Source organism: Hemibagrus wyckioides, linkage group LG11 (assembly GCF_019097595.1).
Source record: "Hemibagrus wyckioides isolate EC202008001 linkage group LG11, SWU_Hwy_1.0, whole genome shotgun sequence".
NCBI lineage: Eukaryota > Metazoa > Chordata > Actinopteri > Siluriformes > Bagridae > Hemibagrus > Hemibagrus wyckioides.
Window position 1 is genome coordinate 21,098,179 of NC_080720.1, and position 14,405 is coordinate 21,112,583.

Below are 14,405 nucleotides of genomic sequence, written 5' to 3' on the forward strand. Positions count from 1 at the left end.
CCTTTCTCAAGACTAGCCCTAGATTTATAGTGGCCTAGTGGATAATATATGGATTAGGTGTGTGAGAGAGACAAGAAATCAGCTCAGTGTTCTTTTCAGATTAAGCTCATTAGTTAAGCGTGTCCTAGTGTAAGTATACGGTGTACTCAGTGAGACTTACAACAAACATTACCAGAGATTTCTTTTTGACAGTCAACAATGTCAGGAACAGCAGGTTGTCACGGTTACAGTCTGCGACCACAGATGTGGTGTGTAGTTAAAGATTCATCATCATTCATGTGATGCAACTGTGTGAAGGCACTGTTTATACTGATTCAGTACAATTGGAACAAATATTTGCGTAGCCTACATTTGAAGGGCGTGAAACAATACTGGTGTTTAAAACAGAGCTTGCACACAGCACAAGGCCCAAATTTCTTATTCACAGCTTCTTAAGAGAATTTAACACCTTGTAGAGGACACTCATCATCTTTTCCTTTTTCATCTGGTATTGAACTGGGCAGTCATATCCCTATACTATCTATACTTCTAATTGGGCCAATTTTATCCTCAAAAAGGCTCATAATTATATTTTTCTTTACTATTGAGGAGTTAAAACATCATGGGTCACCAAAAGGTAACTACAACCTGAAAGAAAAAGACTTCTTGGTCTTCCTGAAATCTTGCTTACACCAAAGTATTGTATTAGATAATATAATATAATTAGACATAAAATGCTTAATTTCCTATAGGTGTGACTCTCCTTCTACCCTCCATGTATTTACTCACTAAGTGGAGTGGAGTCATTTTTTGGCTTCCAGTACTGTACTGTATTGGATTGTAAATGGAAATTTGGAGAGAGATTTTTATATTAATGCTCAAGACAACAGCAGCTTGTCTCCTGACTCCTGATCAACCAGTGCATATTAAATCATCCATTGTCTATACTCGCTTTATTCCTAATTAGGGTCACAGGGATCTATCCCAGTGCACATTGGACAGGTCGCCAGTCCATCACAGGGCCACACATATAGATGAACCACCACACACACGGGCAATTTAGAAATACCAATCAACCAAATGTACATGTTTTTGGACTGTGGGAGGAAACCAGAGTAAATCCACACAAGCATGGGGAAAACATGCAAACTCCACACAGAAAGGGATTCGAACCCAGGACCTGCTTGCTGTGCGGCAACACTGCTAACCACTAAGCCACCGTGCCTTTCTAACTTCTGTCAGTCCTTAGCTGTTTTTTTTTGTGTTACTGAGGATGATCTGTACATTCATACATTCATCACTGTGTTCTAGAACATAAGCCTGCATTTCCATTAGCTGATAAATTCATTCAGTCCTAGAATTATATGATTATTTATTTTTTTTTATATATTTTGACATATTGTTCTTTGATATGCTCGGGTGTCGTTTTCCTGCCCTGAGAGCACAAAGTATAAGCTGAAAATAGACCCGCACCAAACACATGCTGCAACTCCAAATCCCCTTGCAGACTGATTGAGTGTCTGTATGCCCGAGGTTACTCAAGGTCTCGGGTGGACGTGACAGCCACGTTTTATTCACCAAATTTGTCCTGCGCCCGTCTCGCTTACAGTAGCAAAATTCAACCGGAACATAAATAATCAGCACTGAGTAAATAGGGGATTCTGTCATCTGATGCAGTTTCAACTCTCTGTGATCCGTGTGATTTATGTCATTTAAACATGAAAATTGCTCACATTGCTATTGAATATTTATAGGACAACATTTACCAATCGTGTACTGTCGAAAATGGATTGGAAAATAGAACAGAACAGTGATCATGATAGGTTTAGCACTAGTGATCCATTAGTGACCTAACCATCACTAACAAAGCCACGGTTGTATCCTTAACTGAAAGACTTCTAATTCTCAAATGCTGAGCAAGATGCTTGATTGCATTGTCACACCCTCCGGGATTTCTAAGTCAAGCAATATATACCGAGGAGTTTGCAATTTTTTAAAATTACCACAGATTTTCAACAGATCTGGGCCAAGATGTATTGTGTAATCATCACAACACAACAAAAGAAAAATCCTGTGCTTGCAATTTCACCAATTCAAGTAGCTTTTCACAAAAAGAAGCCCAAAAAATCTTCACAAGCTGCATTGTAAATCTTCAAGGAAAAAAACAAGCTGCAATAAAATCAAGTATTTTTGGATGAATAAGCATACACAATACGCAATACAAAACGAGCTCTGAATGAACATGTATAGTTTTTTTCATGCTTATTATTTTTGTGTCTAATTTAGAGAGTGGTATCTGAATGGCAACTATCTGGTGGTACTGGTCTCTGTATCTGTGATTTTGCCTTTGGCCCTCATGAAGCAGCTCGGTGAGTAAAGCCTCTTGCTCTCTTTCTCTCCTATATTCAGTCACTATACTCCCTTCTTACATACTTGAAGCACTTTTCTCTAAAATGCAAACATATTAGTAGTAACAGAAAAGAGGTATTGGCATACTAGCACTATTGTTAAATTGTCAATATTTATTATAACTTTTTTTATTTACTGAAAACAGATTGTACAGTTTGTATCTAATCTTTGAACTGTTAACAGCTACGAAACAACCATTTCTTGGTATGACTTGCATTACAGCAACTAGAAACAGTCAGCAGCTTGTCACAAGCAAGTAAGCATGAAGTTGTGTGTCCCAAAGACGCAGTGGTCCTTTGGCGGAAAATTTACTGACCATTACAAAGGCTTGACACTCAAGACTCCTTCCATAAATGTCGCATCAATGCCCTTACAGAATGCATCACCATATCAGTGATGATTCAGGTGTTTTGTTTTTGTTAAACGTGTATTTTTCTTTCGGCTGCTCCCTGATCAGGGTCGCCATAGTAGATCACTTGGTCCACATGTTTCGATTTGGCACAGGTTTTTTTTTAATGACGTAGCCCTCCCATTTTATCTGGGCTTGGGACCGGCATTGAGAGGTAACTCTTCAGTTGCTGAGTTAGCGCCCTTCCCAGGAAACGAACCCAGGCCACAGTAATGACGGTGCATGATCCTGCCGCTAGACCACCAGGAGGCCTTATAGTTTTTATAAATAACATTTTTAACCAGTTTATTATTTGCCTTAAATGGTGTGAGTCAAATCACTGTATGTGATCTGTCACGTTTGATACATTAGACAAAGTGCATTAACCTAAAGCTGTTATACAGTTGATATACAGCTGATATTAATCTAAGAGCTGCCACTGTGCTGAAGTAATCAGCACCTCTGGACCAATCAGATTTGAGAATTTAACAGCGCAGTGGTATAACTAAGAACGATATACAGCAGCTAAAGTTATGTGTCACGCCATGCCAAGCTGGATACTGATGAATGTTGGCTCTTACTAAAAATAGTGCCTCAGATCAACTGTTCTCACTGATCTTTCCGATAAATTGGAAGGAGGAGTTATGAAAGTCCTGTTTATTGTGTGATGTTGATATACTGACACGTCTCCATGTTTTCTACCTGACAGGTTACCTTGGGTACACCAGTGGCTTCTCTCTCAGTTGCATGGTTTTCTTCCTCATTTCAGTACGTCGCTGCTCAGTTGCTCTCAGCATCATGTCTCTTGGTTATAACTTTTTCTTACACAGTAACTTCAGTCCTAAACTGCACAATAGCTGTATTGTTAACATTTGCTGTATGGGATTTTTAATAATTGTGGGACACTGACAATCTTTCTTCTTTTTTTTTTTTACTTCTCTGATGTCTTTCGGTGGCTTTTAACTTCTGTAGCTTTTAGTGATTTTTTGGAAAAGTAAAAATGGATTTGAATCTAGATGCCTTTATGAGTAATAAGCCCAATTAGAAATCTGGATATGTTTTATAATTTTTGTCTGAAAGGCTTAAACATCCACTAACATCCAGAGGAGAATCATATACTGTATATTACATAATATCATTATATAAGTGTGTCAATGCTGTGGTAAGAATTTATTTTAGCATCCAGATCATAGCTGCTTCTCATTAGTCTTTTGGTAGTCCATATGGAAATGTTTGAAAAATGACAAAATCATGACAGAATGTTAAAATGTAATCTGAATGCAAATTTCACAGTGTCTTGCCTCTCTCTCATTTCAGGTCATTTATAAGAAATTCCACATTCCTTGCCCTTTCGAGGAGTTCATGGCCAATAACACAGCCGTCCACATGCTCACGACCGAGTTACCGTTGACCGACAGTCATCATGATGCACACATGGTGGACGATGCACAGTGCACGCCCCAAATGTTCACAATCAACTCTCAGGTACTGTCTGCTGTTGTGTAGTGGCACTTTAATAGCATTAAAGCATGTCTGATTTTTCTAATAAGGACAGAACAAGCAGGATACTGTTGTAGTGTAATATTGTTTAACCCTTGTTTTAGACTGCATACACCATACCGATTCTTGCCTTTGCCTTTGTGTGCCACCCGGAAGTGCTGCCCATCTACACTGAGCTGCGCAAGTGAGTTATCTGTCTAGCAGCAATCCATTAATGCATCCTTCCATCCTGCTCACATAGTCACCTTTAGTGCTTTATTTAATCTGTACCACTGTACCATGTACAAGTTGATCATGCAGGTTTTTTTGTTTGTAATCTAAATAATCTTAATGATTATTTCAGCCCATCTAAAAAGAAAATGCAGCAGGTCTCCAACATCTCCATCTTCATTATGTACGTCATGTACTTCCTGGCTGCCCTGTTTGGCTATCTGACCTTCTACGGTGAGACACATTTGACATTTGTCCTTCTCAGACCTTAGAGCACTGTAGACAACTGCTACATTCTTACTTACCCTAACAGTCTGAACCTATGAACTGAGTTAATGAATTGCTAATAATAGAATAGAGATCACATAGCAAATGAAATAATTCTAGTCTGATCTAATCAGCCCTCACTATGTGTGGAGTAGCTTGATGGGACATGCCATTAATAATAAATAATCAATTCAGTTGTCAAATTTCAGTTTATTACAGAAGGATTTGTCACGCTTTTAATCCCTTGATTGTTGTATTTAATTTGGTCCACCGTCTGCAAAACAAGTCCGTTCCTGTTATTTATCACTTAGATTACAGCAAGAGTTGATCCCTAGCAAGCCTCAATTTTTTTACATATTTTAAAGTTAATAATACCAAATTAATAGCACCAATTTTTTAAATTTGTGTAAATGTGTGAATTTTCTTGTATGACTGATTGGTGGGGGTTGTTTTGGTTCATTTTCATTTAAATTTTGCACAAAAGTAAAAGAAAATAAATCAGTCTCTGACCACTCAGAACCAAGAATTCAGCAGTGTCATGGTATAAGCATTGTTCTCTTATTCTCTGGGATTTTTAAAGTTAAAGTGGCATTCAAGAGTGAACCTGACAGTTAACAGTTATTTTCCACGTGGTGAACCCTTCCCACAGAAAACGTTGAGGCCGAGCTGCTGCACACCTACAGCAAGATTGAACCCTACGACACTCTGATCCTGTGTGTGAGATTGGCTGTGCTCACCGCCGTCACACTGACTGTTCCGATCGTGCTGTTCCCTGTGAGTATGCACACACCATCTCCACTAGGCTTTCAAATCTATCTAGAGCTTAGAGCATGTTTTGGTTTTTCGCAACAAGTAAAAGCACATGTTGCATATCATTCACCATCTTTAAATTGATCTGAATCCTGTTTTATTCCTTCATGTCTGTGCACGCCTCAGGTGCGCCGGGCCATTCAGCAGATGATCTTCCCCAACAAGACGTTCAACTGGATCCGTCACATCATCATCGCCGTCACCCTCCTCACCTTCATCAACATGCTCGTCATCTTTGCACCGAACATCCTCGGAATCTTTGGAATTATCGGTGAGTCTTTCAGTCACTACAGAAATGGGACGCCGCATCCACGTGGATCCCCAAGATCCAGTTAGAGCGAACTGATAAAAGAAATGATAGGGAGTATAGTTTACTTTATGCAGTCAAATTTGGACTGCAGTGTATGCTGATGGGCTGCCCGCAAGGAATATGGCTCTGTTTGACCTGCCACTGGCCGTGAGGAAAAAAGAGAAAGGTTAAATCAATATTTTCTCTGTCACTCCTTATAAAAAGGATGCGTCAGGAAGCGTTCCTGATATTGTACAAAAAAGTGAACTATGCATACAGCCCTTGAATATACTGTATATACAGTGAGGGAAAAAATTATTTGATCCCCTGCTGATTTTGTACGTTTGCCCACTGACAAAGAAATGATCAGTCTGTAATTTTAATGGTAGGTTTATTTGAACAGTGAGAGACAGAATAACAAAAAAAACATCCAGAAAAACGCATTTCAGAAAAGTTCTACATTGATTTCCATTTTAATGAGTGAAATAAGTATTTGATCCCCTATCAATCAGAAAGATTTCTGGCTCCCAGGTGTCTTTTATACAGGTAAGGAGCTGAGATTACAGTAGGAGCACTCTCGGGGAGTGCTCTTAATCTCAGCTCATTAACTGTGTGAAAGACACCTGTCCACAGAAGGAAGCAATCAATCAGATTCCAAACTCTCCATCATGGCCAAGACCAAAGAGCTGTCCATGGATGTCAGGGACAAGATCGTAGACCTACACAAGGCTGGAATGAGCTACAAGACCATCGCCAAGCAGCTTGGTGAGAAGGTGACAACAGTTGGTGCGATTATTCCCAAATGGAAGAAACACAAAAGGACTGTCAATCTTCCTCGGTCTGGGGCTCCATGCAAGATCTCACCTCATGGAGTTTCAATGATCATGAGAACGGCGAGGAATCAGCCCAGAATTACACTGGAGGATGATGAGGAACAAGAAAACAATTGGTAACACACTACGCCGTGAAAGACTGAAATCCAGTAGCACCCTCAAGGTCCCCCTGCTAAAGAAAGCACATGTACAGGCTCATCTGAAGTTTGCCAGTGAACATCTGAATGATTCAGAGGAGAACTGGGTGAGTGTTGTGGTCAAATGAGACCAAAATCCAGCCCTTTGGCATCAACTCAACTCGCCGTGTTTGGAGGAGGAGGAATGCTGCCTATGACTCCAAGAAGACCATCCCCACCGTCAAACATGGAGGTGGAAACATTATGCTTTGGGGGTGTTTTTCTGCTAAGGGGACAGGACAACCGCACCGCATCAAAGGGACGATGGACGGGGCCATGTACCGTCAAATCTTGAGTGAGAACCTCCTTCCCTCAGCCAGGGCATTGAAAATGGGTCGTGGATGGATATTCCAGCCTGACAATGACCCAAAACACACGGCCAAGGCAACAAAGGAGTGGTTCAAAAAGAAGCACATTAAGGCCCTGTAGTGGCGTAGCAAGTCTCCAGACCTTAATGCCATAGAAAATCTGTGGAGGGAGCTGAAGGGTCAGCCACAAACCTTAATGACTTGGAGAGGATCTGCAAAGAGGAGTGGGCCCAAATTCCTTGAGATGTGAGATGTGTGCAAACCTGGTGGCCAACTACAAGAAATGTCTGACGTCTGTGATTGCCAACAAGGGTTTGCCACCAAGTACTAAGTCATGTTTTGCAAAGGGGTCAAATACTTATTTCACTCAATGAAATGCAAATCAATGTAGAACTTTTCTGAAATGCGTTTTTCTGGATTTTTTTGTTGTTATTCTGTCTCTCACTGTTCAGATAAACCTACCATTAAAATTACAGACTGATCATTTCTTTGTCAGTGGGCAAACGTACAAAATCAGCAGGTGGATCAAATCATTTTTTCCCTCACTGTAATAACTGCTCAAATTATTTTTTCTTATATCCTTCTTGAAGTTTTTTATTTTTATCCTTCTATCCTTCTTTCCCTCTTTCCTTTTTTTTTCATTTTGTCCTTCTATCCTTCTATCTTTCTTTTTTTCTTTCTTTCCTTCCGTCTTTCCTCTTCCTTCCTTCCGTCTTTCCTTTTTTCCTTCATTCCATCTTTCCTTTTTTCCTTCCTTCTTTCTGTCTTTCTGTCCTACCATCCTTCCTTCCTTCCTTGACTGACTGTGATTATATTTTGTCATAATTGAGTTCTGCATCATCTGCCTCATTCATATCATCCTCTTCCTCTTTCAGGTGCTACCTCTGCTCCCTGCCTCATCTTCATCTTCCCTGCTGTCTTTTACATCCGCATCGTCCCCAAAGAAGATGAACCCATGCGCTCCAAAACTAAAATCCTGGTGAGCTGCTTTTCAGGCATCAGTTGGAAGAGCTTGTGGTTCTTGTAGAAACCCTTGGTATTTGCTATACTCTCATTTCTAACCAATTTCTAGTTTTCTAGTTATGTGCATAATAATCAAAGTGTGGACCTTAAACCCAATCAGATTACTTGGGGCTTTACTTTAATTTTATCAGTATTGTAGCAGGTCATGAATTAGGCAGGCAAATTGAGTCTTTTAGCCAGACAGTTTATGGAAATCTCTCTCTCTCTCTCAGGCTGCCTGTTTTGCTGGTTTGGGTGTGCTGTTTATGACGATGAGTTTGAGCTTCATCATCATTGACTGGACTACAGGAAGCAGCAATTCTGCTGGTGGCCACTAGAGGAGAGTTCAAGTTTGTTTGTGTGTGTGTATGTGTGTGTGTGTGAGTGATAAGGAGAGTGTGTATTGACAAAAATTAATGTTATATAGCAGGTTGAGCGAGGCTCAACTGAAGCACATTTTTGTATATTTCTTTTTTTTTTTTTTAGTCTAGCACCAAACACACCTGAACCAGGTTTCCAACACACTTTAAATAAAAACAAAAACAAAAAAACAGGGAAACTGAAATAGAAATGAAAATGGTAGTGGATGAGGGCTGTAAAGGGCAGGGATTGGAAGCTTTGGGGTTCAGGGTGTATTAGATTCCCAAGATTTGAGGAGAAAAACTAGCAGGGTGATTGCCTTGAATTGCTGTTTGAGAGAACTTGCCATGACTCTGAATCATCAGGTTTCAAGTTTCAGATAATTCAGTGTTATCTATTTTTTAAGGTATCCTCACCTGCCTTTCAGAACGCTCTAGTCTTGTTTTTTTTCTTCATGCTTTCTCCAACTGCCAAAACTTTTTTATTCTCATTTTATTCTAACAGATCTGCAGCTAGCTCTGTATAAAATAAAATATTGCAATGTTTCTGACAGTTATCATAGATAATAATAATAACAATAGGAAGAAGTTGAAACGATTTATATGTGTACTTTTTTTATTAAGTCACCCATAGGTGTGACATGGTATAGAAAGTTTAGTAATGTACGTATAGACACTTTAGTTTAGTTTTGCAGAATGAAGGATTGCATAAAGGTGGAGTCACATGTTGGAAGCTGCAGGCTGTTCCCCAAAAAGCAAACTATTCATTAGTAGTAGCTTTGGCATTCCTTTCTTTAATGCTCTTATGTGTTAGCGTTGAATATTTGAGGAGTGGATGCATGCATGTTTATAGACCAATATCAGCTGCTGTTAGAGAAACAGGTCTGTGGTGCTGTTGTCATCTTAAATATATGACACTGGCACTCGTACTCATAAAATATAAAAGTTCCTCCAGTATCTGCAAAGTGCACAGTATGATTGGAGATTCACACATACATAAACAATAAGTTAAGAAATATTTATTCTGATGTATGAAATATTTTTTTAAGTCCGCTCCACGAAAGTGTGTAGGGGGTATTTAACCATATAATCATTTTCAGTATTCAGATGAAGTATGCAGAAGGTTTATGAAGAAGTATCTTGTAAATATTGACGGCGAAATGTGTGCAGATCACACACGAAGCTACTCTCATGAATTACGACAGTGTAAAACATGTAGGAATAACTTGTTTGTGTATTTTGTATGGATTAAACAAAACCTCACCTCCTCTTTTCTTCCTGTACCTGTGCTGTTTCGAGGTGTTTCATGTGACTTGTGCCTTATTGACATTCTCAGTAAAGGATAGTCTTTGCGTGATTAGCGCTAGTTGTGTAAAGTTGTGTTCTGAAATGTTCTTGGTGTCTTGGGCTTTTCTTTTTGTGTTGGGGGCAGAAACATTGACTGAGCACTTACGCAGTGTTGGATATCCGTAGTGTCGGGTCAAAGGTGCCATTTAAAAAGGGCTCTGTTTAAATGTGTGTGTGTGAAATTTACATCGCAACAAAGTTGTGAAGTAAAAGCATTATACTTTAACAAACTGACATCTGTTTATAGGATAAACAGCAACTAATGGCTGTAGCTATGTTCATACAACTAAAAACAAACTAATGGCTATAGCTATTTTCATACAGATGCATTTACGCCAAGTGGTATACGGCAAAACTGGTTTGAATGGTATTAAATAATTTTATGCTTGCTTGATGTAATGACAAAAAAACCTATTTTGACTCTTTGCTGCTGAGAATGACTAACAGACGCTGCATTATTTTGAAAAAGGTCTATGTAAGGTCTATATATAAAAGTGTATGTATTAAAGCAATTTAGTATTAGTATGAAAGTCCTGTGAGACCAGTTTCTAGACTTACAATGCAACCAGTCAAACTGTTAGCGCCAGTCATAGTGGCAGTTCACAACGGATTATCCTCATCACTTTACTATTAACATTAGACCAGTTAGTGTGGCAAAGCATTCACATTGTACTGTTCTTATTTAAAACTTTTATTATTTACAATGAATATATTAATGATAAGCATTAGTTTACTGTTCATTTTAAAGCGTTTGTTTTGATTCTATCTCGATAGGCCTCTTGTTAAGATGTTAACTTTACCTAATCACTTCTGCATACCAAAGCTGCTCTTTCTGAATTCCAGTTTATTGTAATCATACTGTAGCATTCATGGCATATAAAGGATAAGAGTTTCGTTATTATCCCTATTCTGACTTCACTGAAACCAGCATTCAAAGATATTTAACGACATCATCAACACCAGCGGAGTCATCAAGTTTATGCTATAAGTAAATAAAATAAAAAGGCTAATCTATTTCCATACACATGCTTTGGTGGTATAGAGCAGAATTGGTTTGAATAATATTAAATAATTTTACGCTTGTTTGACTGCGAGGGAAAATGGATAAGAAGTATTTAGAGTTGCAGAAAGGCACTCACTAAATAAAAAATACTGCTATAATATACAGTATAGTAAGATAAAGATAAATTTAATGATTAGGGTAATTTAACCAGTTTTTTTTTTCATTCATTATTACATTTATATACTTTACTTTGTTTTTTAGTGTAGTGTTGGGCAGTGGTTCTCATCACCGCCTTCGAGTATAGACGTAATGCTCTGTTCACAGGCAGTAAAAATGTTCATTAACAGATGTAAATTAAGGAGATTAAAGAGTCTGTCTGTTTGTTTATTCACCTGAATAAGAGTTTATGGAAACAGTTTGGCTGATTTTTGTCACTTAGATCTAAGATAACGTGACGTGTATAACATGATGTAACGGCTATTGTTAAATTGTTTGGCCTATTCAATCTTTTCCTGGGGTCCTATTTCTATAGACTGCAAATATTTTCTGTTGATCATCTAACCAAATACTGTTCACGCCCCTCAGCACGCCTGAACTTGTACCAAAGGGTCTTTAACATCCAGAGGTTTCAATGTGTCAGACAGGCACTCTACACAAGTATCCCATTCTTATTTATAATTATGTTAATTGCCATGAATTCATGATTATTGCCTTTGTTTTGTGACTACATGGTGGTAATACACACATGGAAACATGCCCTTCTGTTTATGCCTGTGAAGCTTGTATAGTGTAAATAACTGGTTTTAGTTTAACAATAAAGAAATATATATAGTTGTTTCTAGCCCATGGTTGTGTGTTTTTTTTCCTAATTATTATCTTTTTTTCCCTGCACATACTGTGGAGGGCCATTACAGATATTTGATAGTTTTTCTATGGAGATATAAGAGATGCCTGGAATTTCTATGAAAATATTTAGTATGCTAACCTTGTTCCATGAACACTGCATAACCAGAGTATGACCTGGATACCACACACACATACCGAGACCTTCAGCAAAGTCACAAACTGAACGTCTGTTAGACGTTATTTGATACAAATATTGTGGTCATCATTTATCTGGAAGTTTTTTGCTAAATTCCTGGTGAATCTGCACTGATTTTAAATGACAGGACCTTGGTGGGTATCCAATATTTATAGAAACACAGTTATGTATGTAAGTAGTGTTCTGTTTCAGCCAGCAGCTGTGTATGTCCATAGATTTTGGTAGGGCAGGATAAACTGTTAGAAAAAAGTTGAGAGGCTATCACTTGACTAATTAAAATAGCAATTTCTTTTATCCTAAAAGTTGAAAGTCAACAACATAAATTCTTCTGTCATATCTATTAGATCATTTTGAGTGGTTTTGGACACACCTTTGTTTGACTATGTTCAGTATATCAGGTGTTATTTCCATTGCTAGCAAGGCTGACACAGAGGAGCTAATGTGTCTGTGAAGATTCTCAGTCATCCAGGTGCAGTTATGCAGTAGCTGAGTCATGTTAACTAGACATCTTTCCAGTTAGAACGAAACGTTTCACTGCTCATCCCAGCAGTTTCTTCAGGTAGCTTCGTTAAGGGAACAAGGGCAGGTGAAATGGGAGGAGGTGTTAAGAGTACTAAAAGCCTCCCTTAACAAGGAGGAGAGGATCCTTGACCCTGGGGTATATAAATTCATGGAATCCTGTCAGCTTACCTCAGACTGAAGAAGCTGCTCGGTTGAGTAGTGAAACTTTGACATGACTCAACTTCCAGAGAGGAGCTGATATCATTAACTGGGGTTTCCAGGTTTCAGCATAAGTTCCACCCCAATTAAATGACAAAAAAACACACAAAGGAACAGTTCTGTCCATAGATAAAGGTCAAAAACATTTTTAAATTGTTTATATTTGCAAATAAGGATTTATATTATCATAAGATTAAAATTGTTAACAGATTGTTGAATGATTGATATATATACCAAATGATTTCACCCTTCCTAACTGCCAAGCACAGTGAATATTACCTGAATAATGCGTCAAAATCTCGCAAGCAATTGACCCACATTACACCGCCTGGAAAGGTGTTTGGAGATGACTGCCAAACTGATGACACTGGAAATGGTGATGTGAACCTTGCAGAGCAGCGTAGAGTGACATCACAGTTCAGTGCAGGTAATTTTGTCAATTATCCAGTAGACCAGTTTTGGATTAAAAAAGAAAGCTTAGGCCTTCCCTTTTGTGGTAGAATAACAGCTGGTCGAATCACTAATTTACTTAAATTTGCAGCATTTGGCAGAGTGCTTCAACCTCTATCAACCCTTATCCTCTATCAACCCTTATACAGAGTTAATTACAGAATTCTCTATCATTAAATACGTCGATAATGGTTGGGAGGTAATATAGAAGTACTATAATAAAGAAGGTAATATAGAATGCACACTTTTATTAAGTGCTAGTTTAAGTATTTCAGGAAGAGGTAGGTCTTTAGATGTCGTTTGAAGTGTTTGGACATCAGCTGAATTAAGGGAAATTCATTCCACCACTTAAGTGCCAGAACAGAGAAGAGTCTTGATGCATACCTTCCTTGTACCCTGACAGATGGTTGTACCAGACCAGGGGTGTGATAAATGCATTGAGGTAAGTGGGTGCTGGTCCGTTGTGGCTTTGAAGGCAAGTATCGGTACTTTAAATCTGCTACCACAAACCAGATATGAGCAGAAACAGTAGTGTCGGAAAGAGAGTGTCGGAGAGAGGACAAATGGACGAATGGACTATTATTCACATAACTGTGTAATGAAAATTCATGTGAGTAAAAGGCTTCGCCAAGAGAACGAATATTAAGGGAGAACAGAAGAGGACTGTAGTGGAGAATCTGCATTGAGTAGATGTCAATCCCCTCCAGGTTACCTAAAACTGACCAGGTAAGAAGCAAAACTATTGCAATCTGATCTAACTGGTAGTGTAGGGCACAGATGTGGCACAACAAGGAATACTCAGCAGGACCCTCAGCTAACCATAGAGCATACCATGCCAGTGTACTAAGTGCTCCTGTGTTCAGGAATCTCTCAACATGCTCTCCAGAGGGCCCAACAATAGTGCAGGTAACCTGGTTGAGGATGCCATCTTTCAGTCCATTAGGGACAATAGATTTATTCAAATATGTACTGACCACTAGTTAGAGCAGCAGCAGAAAGGTCTTGCTGGCCTCTTCTGGGCCAAAAGCAGAAATATACAGGCTGACTTTTGAATTCTGTCCACTAGAGTCAGAAATGTGTACAGTAGACAGTGAGATGATTAATGGGCCTGTACATCCTGAACCAGGAATACTATCAAGCTCTAGCAAGAAGAACCACATCCAACAATAAGTGAATTTGGCATTGGCAAAGATGTCCACCTGTGCCCTGCCAAACTTTTCCCAAATCTTGGCACAGTCTGACTGGCAAAAAGCCAACTTATGTATTGGTCTAGGTGTCCCATTGCAATGAGCAAGGCTTTGATCAACTCCATT

The 14,405-nt window shown here is 38.8% G+C and overlaps 1 protein-coding gene across 2 annotated transcripts in view; it reads left to right on the forward strand.

Moving 5' to 3' along the window:
* slc38a3b (solute carrier family 38 member 3b) overlaps positions 1-11,721 on the forward strand; it is a 28,624-nt gene extending 16,903 nt beyond the window's left edge. Inside the window, exons 9-17 of one of the 2 annotated variants that reach the window (XM_058402905.1) lie at positions 2,266-2,348; positions 3,486-3,544; positions 4,094-4,261; positions 4,381-4,460; positions 4,620-4,720; positions 5,403-5,527; positions 5,690-5,834; positions 8,045-8,205; positions 8,405-11,721. In XM_058402905.1, the coding sequence (XP_058258888.1) occupies positions 2,266-2,348; positions 3,486-3,544; positions 4,094-4,261; positions 4,381-4,460; positions 4,620-4,720; positions 5,403-5,527; positions 5,690-5,834; positions 8,045-8,196 (913 nt within the window). In that variant the 3' untranslated portion in view covers positions 8,197-8,205; positions 8,405-11,721. The remainder of the gene's footprint in view (positions 1-2,265; positions 2,349-3,485; positions 3,545-4,093; positions 4,262-4,380; positions 4,461-4,619; positions 4,721-5,402; positions 5,528-5,689; positions 5,835-8,044; positions 8,206-8,404) is intronic. The other variant, XM_058402904.1, reaches the window with a different exon arrangement.
* The last annotated feature ends 2,684 nt before the right edge of the window (positions 11,722-14,405 follow it).